Source organism: Suricata suricatta, chromosome 3 (assembly GCF_006229205.1).
Source record: "Suricata suricatta isolate VVHF042 chromosome 3, meerkat_22Aug2017_6uvM2_HiC, whole genome shotgun sequence".
Taxonomy (NCBI): domain Eukaryota; kingdom Metazoa; phylum Chordata; class Mammalia; order Carnivora; family Herpestidae; genus Suricata; species Suricata suricatta.
In genome coordinates, this window is record NC_043702.1 from 126,484,452 (window position 1) to 126,497,855 (window position 13,404).

Consider the following 13,404-nt stretch of genomic DNA (forward strand, 5'->3'; position numbering starts at 1 on the left):
CAGATAATGACTACATTTATTGTGGTGAGCACACATTGTTAAATCATGTGCTGTATGCTTGAAACTAATGTAACACTGTATGTTAATTCTACTTCAATGAAAATAATCCTCTTTGTTGAAATAAGGAATACACTTTCACTATTCTAATTATACCATCAGTTTTAGAAGTTTCTTTGTCTACATATATGTACAGCACAAGTAGGTTTTTGATAAACTCATATCGAACTGAATTTCTGCAAAGTCTGTTAAAAGAGTTATGGATATAAGATGTATTTTTCATGGATTCCATTTATAGAGATATACTCCAAACCAAAAGCCTTGGATATCACCAGTGTCTATAGAAGTAGGACCTAGAATACCAATTCACATTTCTATACACACCAATTTAAAATAGCATATATGGGGGTGCCTGGGTGGCTCAGTCGGTTGAGCGTCCAACTTCAGCTCAGGTCACGATCTCACAGTCCATGGGTTCGAGTCTTGCATCAGGCTCTGTGCTGATGGCTAGCTCATGAGCTTGGAGCCTGTCTTCATATTCTGTGTCTCGTTGTCTCTCTGACCCTCCCCTGCTCATGCTGTCTCTCTCTCTCTTTCAAAAATAAATAAAACATTAAAAAATTTAAAAAAAGATTCTCTCTTTTTAAAAATAGCATATATGAAATCTTGTAGCCTGTGGGTTTTGGAAAACCATAATTCTCCCTGCACCAAAATATAAAGGTGTATGTTTAATTTTGAAATTAATTAATTTGAATTAATTTGAATTAATCCTCATAATAGCCTCTTGAGATAGACAGTAAGTGTGTGTTTCAGCTGTGCAAAAGAGGAACTTTAGGCTCAGGGAGGAGAGAGGGATTCTTGGATTTAGCCAGCGAGTAAGGACGGAGCTCCGAGTCACACTGAAGTTTCTGCCTGGCAACCCTCTCTCCAAAATGGTGAACTTGCTTGGTTCTTTTGATCCTGGCTCAGGTTGGGTATGCACCATGTGCAGATTCAAGCTAGTCTCTGCTTTAGCGGCTCTGGTAGTTGCATGAGACCTCATACTTTCTTTGCATCTAGTGGCAGTTGTGGGGCATATTAAGTATTCGGATGAAAACAAAGTTCAGTGTCCTCTCGTGTCACTGGGAAAGGAAATGCCTCAAACTTGGCATCTTGTCCTTTATCCAACCCTTGTCTCTTTTTGCTTTGTGTATCCCAACATTCCTGTGCCTGTCTCCTTTGTAAGTCTTACCTGTGGTTTCCTACCTCAGCCATGACCTAGAAATCCTGGTGTAGCTCTTCCCGCAAATCACAGCATAGAGACACCACTACCAGGAGCGGGCTTTAAGGTTCAAAGTGATTTGGTTCAAAGACCCTTAGAGCATGGAGGCACATTGCCAGGAGATGCAAAATGAGTTGGAGGTTTTGGGCATAGGCCCTCAGGACAGAGAAATCCACACCATGAGACCTGCCCCTACTAATTAATTTCAGGTGGGTGGTGTCTATTTTGGGGCCCACCAGAAGGCGGGAAGACTGAGAACTCCTGTTCCTCCTTGAACCCACCCCACTTTTCCAGTCTGAGACCTACAGAGGTAAAGCCTCCACGAACTTGTTTGGACTCCATCTGTTTCCTGGCTCAGGAAACAACCCAGAACTTTCTTCCAGTACTCAGGTCTCTTTTGTGGTGTAGGAAAAGGAAGAGGTTGTGGGAGCTCCCCAGGGACTTTGATGCCCTTTGCTGCCGAAGTTGAGGGCTTCACGTTAGGCTCTTGGTTACCTTATGGTATGTTCATGTCTAGCCCTCATCCAGCCAGAGACAAAGGACCTCGTATTGCAAGCCCTAACCTATGGGTCTGGATGTTTCTTAAGTTATAAAGGAATATTTATTACTTCAAAGAGGGGAAATGAAAAGGGGGTGGGAAGACACTGTAAAAAGAGAGTGTGACTGGTCTTTCCCTCAAAGGAGGAGAGGAAGAAGGGGAGCTGTGTTGCACTGACCACTGCAAATCATAAAATCACCCTAATTAAGCCAGCAGTGCAAATGGACACTCTCTAAACATACCACTGAGACTCAGGAAAAATCAGGCTGCATACAGGGAAGAATTCTTGGTAAAGTGGAAAACATGTTTTATTCTCCTCCTCCCCATTTTTAGAAGAGGTAGGTCACCACCAGTAGGTATACCTTGATTTTAGCCTGAGGACAGTGGTCTTGGGGCTTCATTGCCCTTGGAACCAGATAAAAAGCTACAGAAATGAACACAGGACATTGTAGGGTCCAGCACCAGAATCTAGTAATGGAGCCATCATGGAATACCAGGTAAGGTAGGAATTTACAATCAATAGAAATTCAGTGTAATATTGAGCCAAAGGATGTAAAGCAAAATTAAAATTGCTGCAACAAATATTTTCAGGGTAGAAAATTAGCTCTCCAGGTCATTCCCCAAACTCTAAGGTGTTTTCTTTGTTTATTAAAGGATTTCCATGGACAAAACTTTCATAGTTTACTTTGGAAGACAGTTTTATTGTTAATCAGCCTAACCATCTATGAATATTCTTTATAAATAACTGAATATCCTGGGCCTCAGTGTTGGCTTAATTTTTCAGCCATGGGTCAGCGTGGGCATATATGCTTGGGGCACCAGCAGAAATGCATCAGAACAATAGCTTGGCAGCTTCTAGTGTCAGGAACAGTAGACTCTACAATTGTCTCTAATAGTTCACATGCTAAGTGACAGGTTCAGATAAAACGTTTAGGGGAAAGACAGGGTTATGGGGAAGGATGAACTATGTTTGGAACTAGGTCAGTTCACAGCAGTATGTTAGCTTGGTGACTCTTGTCCACGTCTCCGACTTTGGAGGTGAGGCGGTGTTGGGTAGTTTTGCAGGGATTTGTTGTCTCCAGCAATGGTCTCTTTTAGTGATCTTTTTGAGAAATTTAAAGAAAGACAGACCCAAGTGAAATAGGAACAGTTGAAGTAAAAATTCTCAGAAAAATATGGGACATTCAGTAGCTACAAGTTACCTTTTTTTCAGGTAATTTTGATTTTTGGTGTGAACGTGGATATCTTTCCGTGCCTACTCCGTATTTTTCTCATAGGTAAAGGAGAAGGGAGCTCTTGCTTTATAAATGCTGAAATGAGGTAGTATAAAGGTAATGTGACACATTCCTTGATAGCCCAGTGGAAATAATGGCTCATACCTATGTGTGCTTATGCCTAGGTGTGTTTCAGTAGACCGGAAGTGGCCACGGCAATTTTCATTTTCTTGACGTCTGATGGCCCGGTACTTGGAGAACATCAGCGGCCAACAGTGACTGTTCACCTGACTGATGTCAGTGGGAACAACCACTCTCTTGGTGAGTCTGACAATGATCCCTTTAGGGCCACTAGAGGATAATCCAGCAGACCCTGGAGTCAGCTCTACGCTTTTGTCTCTTATATTGCCAGGGACCTTGCCTAGAGTACACAGCTATTGAGAAGAGAAAATGAATGCGAGATATGGAAACACAGTGCTATGTGAGTGGCTATAATACTACTCATCTTATTTCTCTTCAGGAACCTATGAACTGTCATGCCAGCAAAACCCACTGGTTATCAATGTGAGCCAGCACTCGAATGTCCTCTCCCACCGTACCTCCTCATTGCTGCTGAATTTCTCGTCCCCGTTGGTGGGCATCTCAGCAGTGGCTCTAAGGACATCCTCCCACATAAGCTCTTCAGCTCTCGATAACTGCATCCTAGAGCATGAGGGACAAAATCATCAGGGACAGAGGTACAGAGTCCCCTTCCTTCCTTTTTTCCTTTTTTTCCCCCTTGTGGCTGTGAAATACTATCATTTCTGTATGTAGCCTTTTGTTTTCAGTGGGTGCTTAATCACAAACTAAGAAGTGGGTCTAAAAACTACTAAAAAGACATAAGAAACAAGTAAAGAGCAATTTATAGAAGGCACACTTGGTTTCTACATTCCGCTCTTTTCTTAGCTGAGCATAATTTTTTACGTAAATATTTAACATCTTTACAAGGTCTTAAAATCTTTTTTACATATAAAGCTGCTGCCTTCAAATCAACATTGTTATATAAACTGCCAAAAATTCTCTGCCAAAAACTCAATGTTCCCTGAGCAATGTATGTTTTTCCACTTGTTCCCACCTGGACAGTGTATGCAGCAAGTTGAACGATTAGTTTTCAAGACATGTCATATAATCAATTAGAGTTACATATGGAAATCAGGGATATGTTATCTACATGGGTCTTTCTGGGGACATCTGTGATTATCATCATCTAGACAGAGGTTTCCTGAACTCGCTGCCTCAGCTAGTAGAGGGACTGTACTTTATAGTGTCGATGTGCCCAAGGGTCCCTGGAAGGTGGGAGAGAGCATGCCAAACGATAATCTGTGTTGCAATTGGGCTGGATTCGTCCTATGAGTAGTCTAGTCAATTGAGTGGAACTGTAGGTAACAGAGCATAATCCCTCAAGGAGTCAGGTGACTGGAACCCTATTCACAAAAGCTGGGGTTCCAGGCAGTGCTCCATCACCAAACAGGAGCCCTGATACTACCATACCCAACCTAGGTATACCAGAAGTCCAGCTTTGATTAGGGAATAAAAGCAGACATTAGCGTGTAGTGTATCAGTTATCTTTTGCTATTTAGCAAATTATAGTAAAACTTAGTGGTCTGTCACAGTTTCTAGAGGTGGGAATTTGGATGCAACTGAGTTGAGTGCCTCTGGCTTAGAGTCTCTTGCAACTTTGCCATCAAGCTGTTAGCCAAAGATACATTAACCTAAGGTTCAAGTGTAGCTGGAGATTTCATTTCCAAGGCCACTCATTGTGATTGGCAGGCCTCACAAGATCTACATCCAAGCACAGTCGCAGAGGTACTAGCAGTAGGCATGCTCACATAGGTGTTGCTGAGTTCCTTACCACGTGGACTTCCCCATAAGCTGCTAATGATCCCCAACAGCTAATGATCCCCAATAGCTATTGATCCCAGAGAGAAAGAGATCATGGAGGATGAGTGCATAGGAAGCCGCCCAAAAGGGAAGCCATAGTCCTTTTATAACATAATGGTGGAAGTGACAATCCATTACTTCTGGCATATTCTTTTTATTAGATGTGAGTCAATAAGTCCAGCCTATACCCAAGGGGAAGGCTTTGCATCAGAGCATGAATTACTAGGCCATCTTAGAGGCCATCTACCACATCCAGTAATGTCGGTTTATGTTAATTGAGTACTAACTGTGAGCCAGGTATTGTTGTAAATGCTAGAAAGGGAGAAGCAATAAGGGATAGAGTCTGGATGATGGACGTTGTAATATTAGTTCATCTGCACCTCTTAAGTATTCTCATTGAGCAAACATCTTTACATATTAACACAGGAATGCAGACTATTAAAATAACATTGTTTACCAGAATTTTGCCTCTCTCCTATGTGTTTTCAAATTATTTTCTCTACTGGCCTTACCTCTGGCCTCAAGCCATACAGAATTTCTTTCAGGTCCCTGAAACATGTGTTCTTGAGGAGCTTCACGTCTTTGCACATTATGTTCCTACTTTCTTGAATGTCCTCTAGCCCTTCTTCATTTCGCCTTGTACTTCATCATCAGGATTCACCTTCTCCTGTGAAATCTTGGCAAACTCCTTGCCTGTCTCCGTAGGGCATTGTACACAACCCACTCTCTACCAAAACAGCTCTCCTGTTGGGTGGTGGCTTCATTTATTTGTTCTTTTCCACTCAGCCCCAAGCTCTCCCTCGAGGAAATTTCATGTGGTGTCTTTTGGTACCTAGCAGAGAGCCTGGCACATAGTTGGTATCAGAAACTGCGTTGAATGAAAGTAATGTATTTTATCTCTAAATGATGTATGGAATCGAACTCAACAAGCAAACCAAAAAAAAAAAAAAAAAAAAAAGTAGACGCCGTAGCCTCTCTAGACCTGAGGGACAAGAATTCCCCTCACCATCATGGCTGTGAAGTTTTGACAAAGAAGTCAATTAATTGTGATCACTGCTGCTAGTTCACTTATTTTCATTTGGCACTGGGGGAAAAAACAAGTTTTATATGCATGCATGCAAACCAATAGAAATAGGATATGATTCTCTGGTTTACACAGAGTGTATCTGGAATGCACAAGCATTTCCAAACCACATGTGACTGACAGGAGCCATGCAAATTGGCTTTCCCTCCTAGCCAGCAAATCAGTACAATATAGTAAATTTTGGTACATGGGGAGCCTGAAAGATTTCATATATTTTCTTTGTGAACAGATTTAAAATCCAAATCTCTATATACTCTCAAAGAAAAGAAGTATTTTTGTTTCTTTATATTAATCCCAATTGTAGATGTGCATAGATCATAATATGAAACCCTCAAATTCTGGGCATAGTGAGAGGGATTCCTGGCTACCTCATTCTTACCCCTTATGACCTGAATTCCATTAATACTAAAATGAGCAAGGGAGAGCTGACAGATGCCTGGCGGTAGAGGACGTGTTGTCTATTTCGTATTTAGCTGTTAATGACCAGTGGCCTCTCCCTCCTATAACCCTGCATCTAAAGACGCAGCCTGACTGGCCAATAAACTTGTCTGGCACTCCACTGATGTTCATGATTCTTACCTTGGATCCTTTAGCTTTGATTTCTCCCTTCATCTTGTTTCTTGTTTTGCTGTGATGGCTTCCCAATTAATGACCCTTTGGGCCTCATCAACTGATAATGAGCCACTCATCTTGAGAACCAAGTTTAGTATTCTTGGTTTTGGCCACTAATACTTCATAAGAGCTCAATTCACTGCTACTCTCTGGCTGTTTCTAGCTTGAATCACTTTAGAGAAAGATCCTGCATAACCTGCCACAGCATCCCAGGAGTTGCAGAATCAGGCAGACTCCCCCCCCCCCCCTGCTCCCCACCGCCAACCATCCCAGGATCGTGTTGGTGGCTTTGGGAAGTGGGAACCATGTTTGTGGTTAACAAGTGAGAATTGGAGTGTGCGCCAGATATGATCCAGGCACTAATAGGTAACTTTGCTTAAATGAGTGTATTCGCTTCCAGAGAATCTGGACCCTTATTTAATCAGGACTCTTGTTATCTACTTTGGAAATTCATACAATCAAATCTAGAAGAATTTACTAATAGGCAAGAATTTCTGATGTCTGTATGATTTCTCCTACAACAGAATTTTGTTCTTCCAGTTACATGACCAAAATATAATAGAAACATTGATTTTAAATTCTCTGTCCCTACCTGATAGTGGTAGATTCATCAGATCTCCTGGTGTTGAATCTTCTGAGGATGACTATGATCTCCTTCTCCAGGGCATGGCTGATTAGCATGGTTGAAACTTCTGACCACTCTTCTCTTTGCAACATTTGCACTTTCCCTCTTAATTGATTTTTCCATCTACCTTCTCTATAAAGGGCTGCACTATAATCCCCCATATAACTGTGTTTCCTTAACTTTTCCTTCTATTTCAAGCAATTCTAGATTTTTATAATTTGATGTTACAGAATTATGTGCATAACTGCTTGTGACTCTTTTATCTTTAAGATCATACCTTATACCAACCCTTTTGCCCCATTAAATGCCTTTGGCTTTGTATTCTACTTTGTCTGGAATTTAAATTTCCATCCTTCTTTCTATTTGTTTATATTTATTTGATAAATATTGACCTTTCTTTTATTTTTAACATTTCTGTGTCTTCACTGCCAATGAGCCTAGGGCACGTTGCTGCATGGCACTGTTTATTTTGAAAATTTATTTTATGGTCCCCAAGCTTCTAGTATCCTTAGGACCCTTCAGTTCTTTTACCTTTAGGACATTTATCTTCTAGGGTTCCATGGCCTTTGCCAGTGTTTCTCCCCCACCCACCACCCTCTCCCACCTCACTGGACCAAGCCCCTTATCCTTCCTGACCTGATGTCTTGAAGTTAGGAAAGGCTGATGAGGAGTGATGGATAAAGAACAGATCTGTGACCCCTTAAAAGCAGTGCCCAGTTTGCCAGTCTCAAGAGAAGCCAGAGAATGAAGAAAGAATGACCCTTTCCCTCTCTTCCTTTAGTATGGCTCTATTCCTTATTTGCTTTTTTTTCAGGAAAATAAATGCATGCTTTGGCTTTCAATGCTGTTTCTCAATTCAACTCCAATACATTTTGAAATCAAGAGGGAATCGACACAGATTCCAGCTGTCAGTCTTGGTTTTTGATATTGATAAGAGTTTTCATATTTTTTTCTGTATTGTCGGAACTTAAGTGGGAAGCTGGGAAAAATGACCTCATAGCATTCTTGTGAGATTAACCGGGAATGATCCATGTGGAATCTGCCGTACCACATTAGCACCTGGCGGGAGCACCACCCATGGCAGCTTCTACACTTCTCATCTTTGTCTCCATTCTTCCTTCTACAAGGTGTTCCACTTAGCACTTTGTTGCTTCCCAGCTCTAAATCCACTCACAGCACGTGAATGTGTAATGCTAGAACAGGACTTTATTAATATTTCTCCCTTGCTGGCTGACACGATGTTCAGTTTTATCAGGAAGGGGCTATGGAGAGACGGTGCCGGAGGAAGGGCTTGGCTTCCCGGTTTCAGTGTGTTTTCTTCTCTTTTGCTGCTGTTACGTGACACATGATGTCGAGAACAGCTTCCATCAAGTATAGCGGTCACTTGGGCTCCCAGGGTACTTATTTTCGGTTGGCTCTTCATCACCATTGACCAAAGGTAATGCTTTAAGTACCCCACTGAGTATGATGGCTTGCTAGCCTCCCATTTCCCATTGACAAGGAGCTTCACATGCTCAAGCCCTTAGGTACAACCAAACCAGTCCCCAGATTCTACATTTGTGAATCTGTCTCCTGGTACCCTTTATAGTTCCATTCTATGCCAGTCATGGTCCAGTCAGGTCAGAGTAATTAGAATAGGGAAGTTTAATATAAATAATTATTAACTACTAAGAAATAGCTACTTAGGGGTAAAGAGATTCCTAATGAATAGAAGAATGGTGGATAAAGGGAACAACCATTCCATTTAGGGACAAAGGAAGAGTACTGGGGGTGGAAATCTCTCCACCTAGGCTGTGATTTGGATCTCATTAGAGAGGGTATGGAGATGGCACATTGGATGGCAGAGACGTTTGCTCAGGTTTTATGGGCAAGGGCCAGCAATCAGGAAACCCTCCATGGGGGTGCTGATCAAAGCTTATTAGGAAGCTCCTGCTCGGCCCTGGTGGGACTTCTAGAAAGCTGCCCTTGGGGTACTGCTGAAACTTTCTAGGAAATCAACCGCTGGGCATTGGTGAGCCGTTCTGGGAAGTCGGTCCTTGAGGTGGCTTTGAGACTTGCTGGAAAGCTACTCTAGGGGCTGGTAGAACTTGCCGAGATGTGCGGGGGTCCGTGAAACTCATTATGTGGCGCACACCCTTGGATTGATGCTCTGTCAGACATCAAGTGCAGCAGAAGCCAGGAGAGGAAAGTGCATGGAAACCAGGAAGAAAAATCACTTTGTGCTGCAAGTCTCTCCAGTGAATGTCTACTGGGAAAGCATGATGTCACACTAACTGGCAAAAAAAGCAGTATTTACACGGTGGGTCTCTAGTATCACAAAGCGGCAGGAGAGGTCTTGTCAAATAATGCAGAAGAAATCCCTCTGTGTTCTTTGCCTTTTCTGTTCCAGTTAAGATTTCCTTTAAGTTCCTGGCTTGAGTCCTCAGACTGCATTTCAGTATAACTTCTAAATAGATTTGACCTAACTAAAAATGCATATTTTCTTTTTTTAATGTTTTGAACCTCTTTTAAGTCCAAGGCAAACATGAAGCATAAATACCTCATTAACTTATTCAGTATAAATACACATACTGATTGAGATGGAAAACAAGTAATAGATATTCATAAATATAAAATTGTAGTGGGTTCTGAGGTTTACCTTAAACTGTAGCTCCTCAACGCCAAGTATTCTAATCTAAAATTGAATGGGATATTAATCTTTTCAAATGAATGTCCATGTAGAAACCGGAGTTCTTTCTTCTGTTTCTGTTCCCACTTATTTTTTTCTTGTTAACTATATATAGTCATGCTTTGATCCTTTATTTCATTGTGGATAATTGAGAGTAGACTAGTGTGACAGTTTAGGTCTAATAGAGTGGATATGTGTGTGAGTGTAAGTGTACACCTTACACCTCAGGTAGAAGAAAGTTTTTGAAAAGTTTTATATACATTGAATTGTAAAACCTATTATTCTATATGGTGTGTGTATGCATGTATGTCTGTGTGTAGAAGGAGACGGATTATACATTATTCAAAAATAGTTATTATTAAATGCCTACAATGTGCCAGCAATCATTTTTCAGTTGAGGAAACTAAGACTCAGAGTCTTAGTACAAATTCACCTTATTTGAGGTTAGCAAAACTAAGACTAGAATCTAAGTAATCAGTTTTAGTAAAGGAAAGTTCCATTATACAAGTGGAAAACTACTTCAGAAATATACCCATGTCTACTATCATCCAAGAAACCCTGCCACCCTCCCCCAAATTATATTTGGGAAAAAAGCATAAGGGAAGAACAATGCTTCTAAGAGCAAGGTCTTCTCGTAGAAATTCTCCGGTCTTGGTAGGTGGATTATCTAAGCAACCCTCTTACCAGAGAATGTCCTCTCAATCCTCCGTTACCTAGTTACACCACATCCACTTTGTCAGCAATCTATATCCATCCATGTTCTGTTCCCAAGTCATTCTCCCTTATGCTAAGCATAAGCCACCTTCAGACCCACCTTCTCCATGGCTCAGTTGTCATTATTATTCACTAAAGTGAAATTTAATCAGTAATATCATTTGGTTCCTGGAAAATCATAAAATTATATAAAAATCTTAAAAACTGTGGTTATTGTTTTGAAAATCTGTATTCTTGATTCCTTTCATAATGTATAATTATGAGTTAATTGTTTTAGCAATTTTGGTATAGTAAAATGTGGTTATGTATTTTGTGTGTGTGTGTGTGTGTGTGTGTGTGTGTGTGTGTGTGTGTATTTCACTTTATGCAAGACAGTCTTTTGGAAAAGGTTAATGTGTATTGAATTGTATAACTAAACTTTAAAATAATTTAAATTTTTAAGTGATTGGGCCATTCAAAAGGGTATTATTTTTTAAGTATAAAATATTTTTGTAAAGAGCACTCTCATCCCCTGGTTTCTTCCTTCTTTCCTTTTCTCTTTTCTGCATAAATCTGCATTTTTCTATTTACTTAGCACAAACTAAGCATGAACACATAGAATCTGAGTCAAGAAAACATAATAAACACACATATTGTGCTCTTGTATGATTCTATATTCAAAGCAACAACTCTTAGAATTTACCTTTTGCATTAAAAACATTTGCTGTTAGGCTGTTATTGTGGATATATGTTGGCATTCAGCCTCTGACTCTCCTCTACTTAATGTAAAAATACACATATACATAATTGGCATACCGGACACATTTTGTTAACCATGCTTGTGTCAACCTTGCTTGTCATTTTAAAATTGAGTAATTACATGGGGCACCGGGGTAGCCCAGCTGGTTGAGCATCTGACTCTTGATTTCAGCTCAGTTCTTTATCTCATGGTTTGTGATTTCAACTGGAACAGAGCCTGCTTGGGATTCTCTCTCTCCTTCTGTCTCTACTCCTCCCACACACATGAGTACTTGCTCTCTTGCTCTCTCCCAAAATAAGTAAGTAAACTTAAAAAAATTTTGAGTAATCACAGAACAATGTGTATCTGGTTTGGTTGGGAAGGTCTCAGGATGCATAACACCTGCAAATTTATGGACATGTGTACTAGTTTGGTCAACTCTATTGTCTCTGGACAGTCTCTACAGATTCTGTTTCCTGAAGCTGGGACTGCAAAACTGAATAATCCAGGAAGAAAGGTCAATTAGCTGTCACTAATTTCCTGTTGCAACTTATGAACTGTGGTGACATGCAGGGCTAATGCTATCTCAGACTGACTTACCCTAGCTGCCTCATCTCTTTCGACCTCCCTTTCAATGAAACCCTTGTGCTGTGACAAAAAGATGGCTTTGGCCTTAGAAAGTTATTCTTGAAAAGATAGACATGTTGACAGAGAAGGTAGACCTTGCATCAGTGAGTCAAGTACAGAAGATTTCTGGGTCACCCTCCACTGTCCTTTGAGAATTTACTATAGACATGGAATTTTGGTTGGGGGTGGAGGGATGTGGTAGAAAAGAGAACAACTTTTCCATAGAACGTCACTCTTATGACTTTAAAATCCCCAGAGAAGTTCTGGAAGGAAGTGGCTATGTTTTCCATTTGGGTGATATTCGGATTCAGGTGTCAAAATATTTCTCCTTGGTTATTCTGTAGATGATGGGTAGAGCTGGGGCTAGATTAAAAGGCCTCCAAGCCCCAGTCCAGGGGCACGCAGCCAGAGCACAGCTCGGTGCCTTGGCATTCTATCCCCGCTGTAATCAGTTTGTGAGCTTGGTCTTGGTAATAGGATCATTCCATCTCTATTATCCGTCATTCTGCTTCATGCTTCATTATTCCCTGGAACCCTCATTGCTGCTGCTTTACTGATTTCTATTGTGCTTCAGTTATTTGGAGCTCAGAGTTGAAATGCCAACCCTTTCCCTTCCTTCTGTGCCTGGATTGGGCCTCTCTACCCTGCCAGGCCTCTCCTTCCCCTGCTTATTGCTATGTAGAGCATTCAGATCTGACCTCACTTTTGATAGCTTCACAAAGCGAAGAGCTCCTTTCTCTAGGAGCTACAGGTTAAAGCATTGTATTGGCTCCTTTTGTTTTTAGCAGAGAGTTTGGTTTTAATACTCCAGAATGATGGGAAGTGTTCTCTCTCGCTGGGAAGGCACTATAGAAATGAAATATGCATTGCATTTCTACTCTTTCGATTATCTTCTTCCCCAAAGCAGTTTAGCAAATTAACATTGAATCTGTTTTTGTTTCTTAAGCAAAGAAATAATTATAGCTGCTCAATTGTTCCCTAGGTTTCTTGCCTAACTTTCTTTTCCAAGAATGATTTGTCTATAAAATAAGAGGAAAAGAGGAGAAGGTGCTGATGAGAATTCTGATTCCTCTGGCCAATGATGGATGGCCTGGTGAACTACAGGTCTGTTTGGGAGGCATAGTTAGCTGTTTGAGCCTCTTCAACTATTTGTTCTCAAGGGGATATAGAGGAAAAATGAATAGGTCACGGACTTGGCCTCATTTAGGGGTTGAATTGTGTATGGCTAGGCTATTCTAGAAAGCATTTATTTAAAAATTACCTTGTCTGAGATGAATCTTAATGGGATGCAGTCTTAGAACTGTTTAGGTAGCAGTGTTTGGTCAAAACCCAGGAAGAAGCACCAACAACTTATGAAGACTTGGAATCTACCTCTAAGGAATAGACTAGTTCCAAAACAATAACTTTGAAATAATGATTCCTCTTT

The 13,404-nt window shown here is 40.8% G+C and overlaps 1 protein-coding gene across 1 annotated transcript in view; it reads left to right on the forward strand.

The window, feature by feature from the left end:
- The window catches only part of PAPPA2 (pappalysin 2), a 256,009-nt gene that overhangs the window by 152,089 nt on the left and 90,516 nt on the right, over positions 1-13,404 (forward strand). The window contains exons 12-13 of the mRNA XM_029933088.1: positions 3,196-3,331; positions 3,531-3,747. Of these exons, the coding sequence (XP_029788948.1) occupies positions 3,196-3,331; positions 3,531-3,747 (353 nt within the window). The remainder of the gene's footprint in view (positions 1-3,195; positions 3,332-3,530; positions 3,748-13,404) is intronic.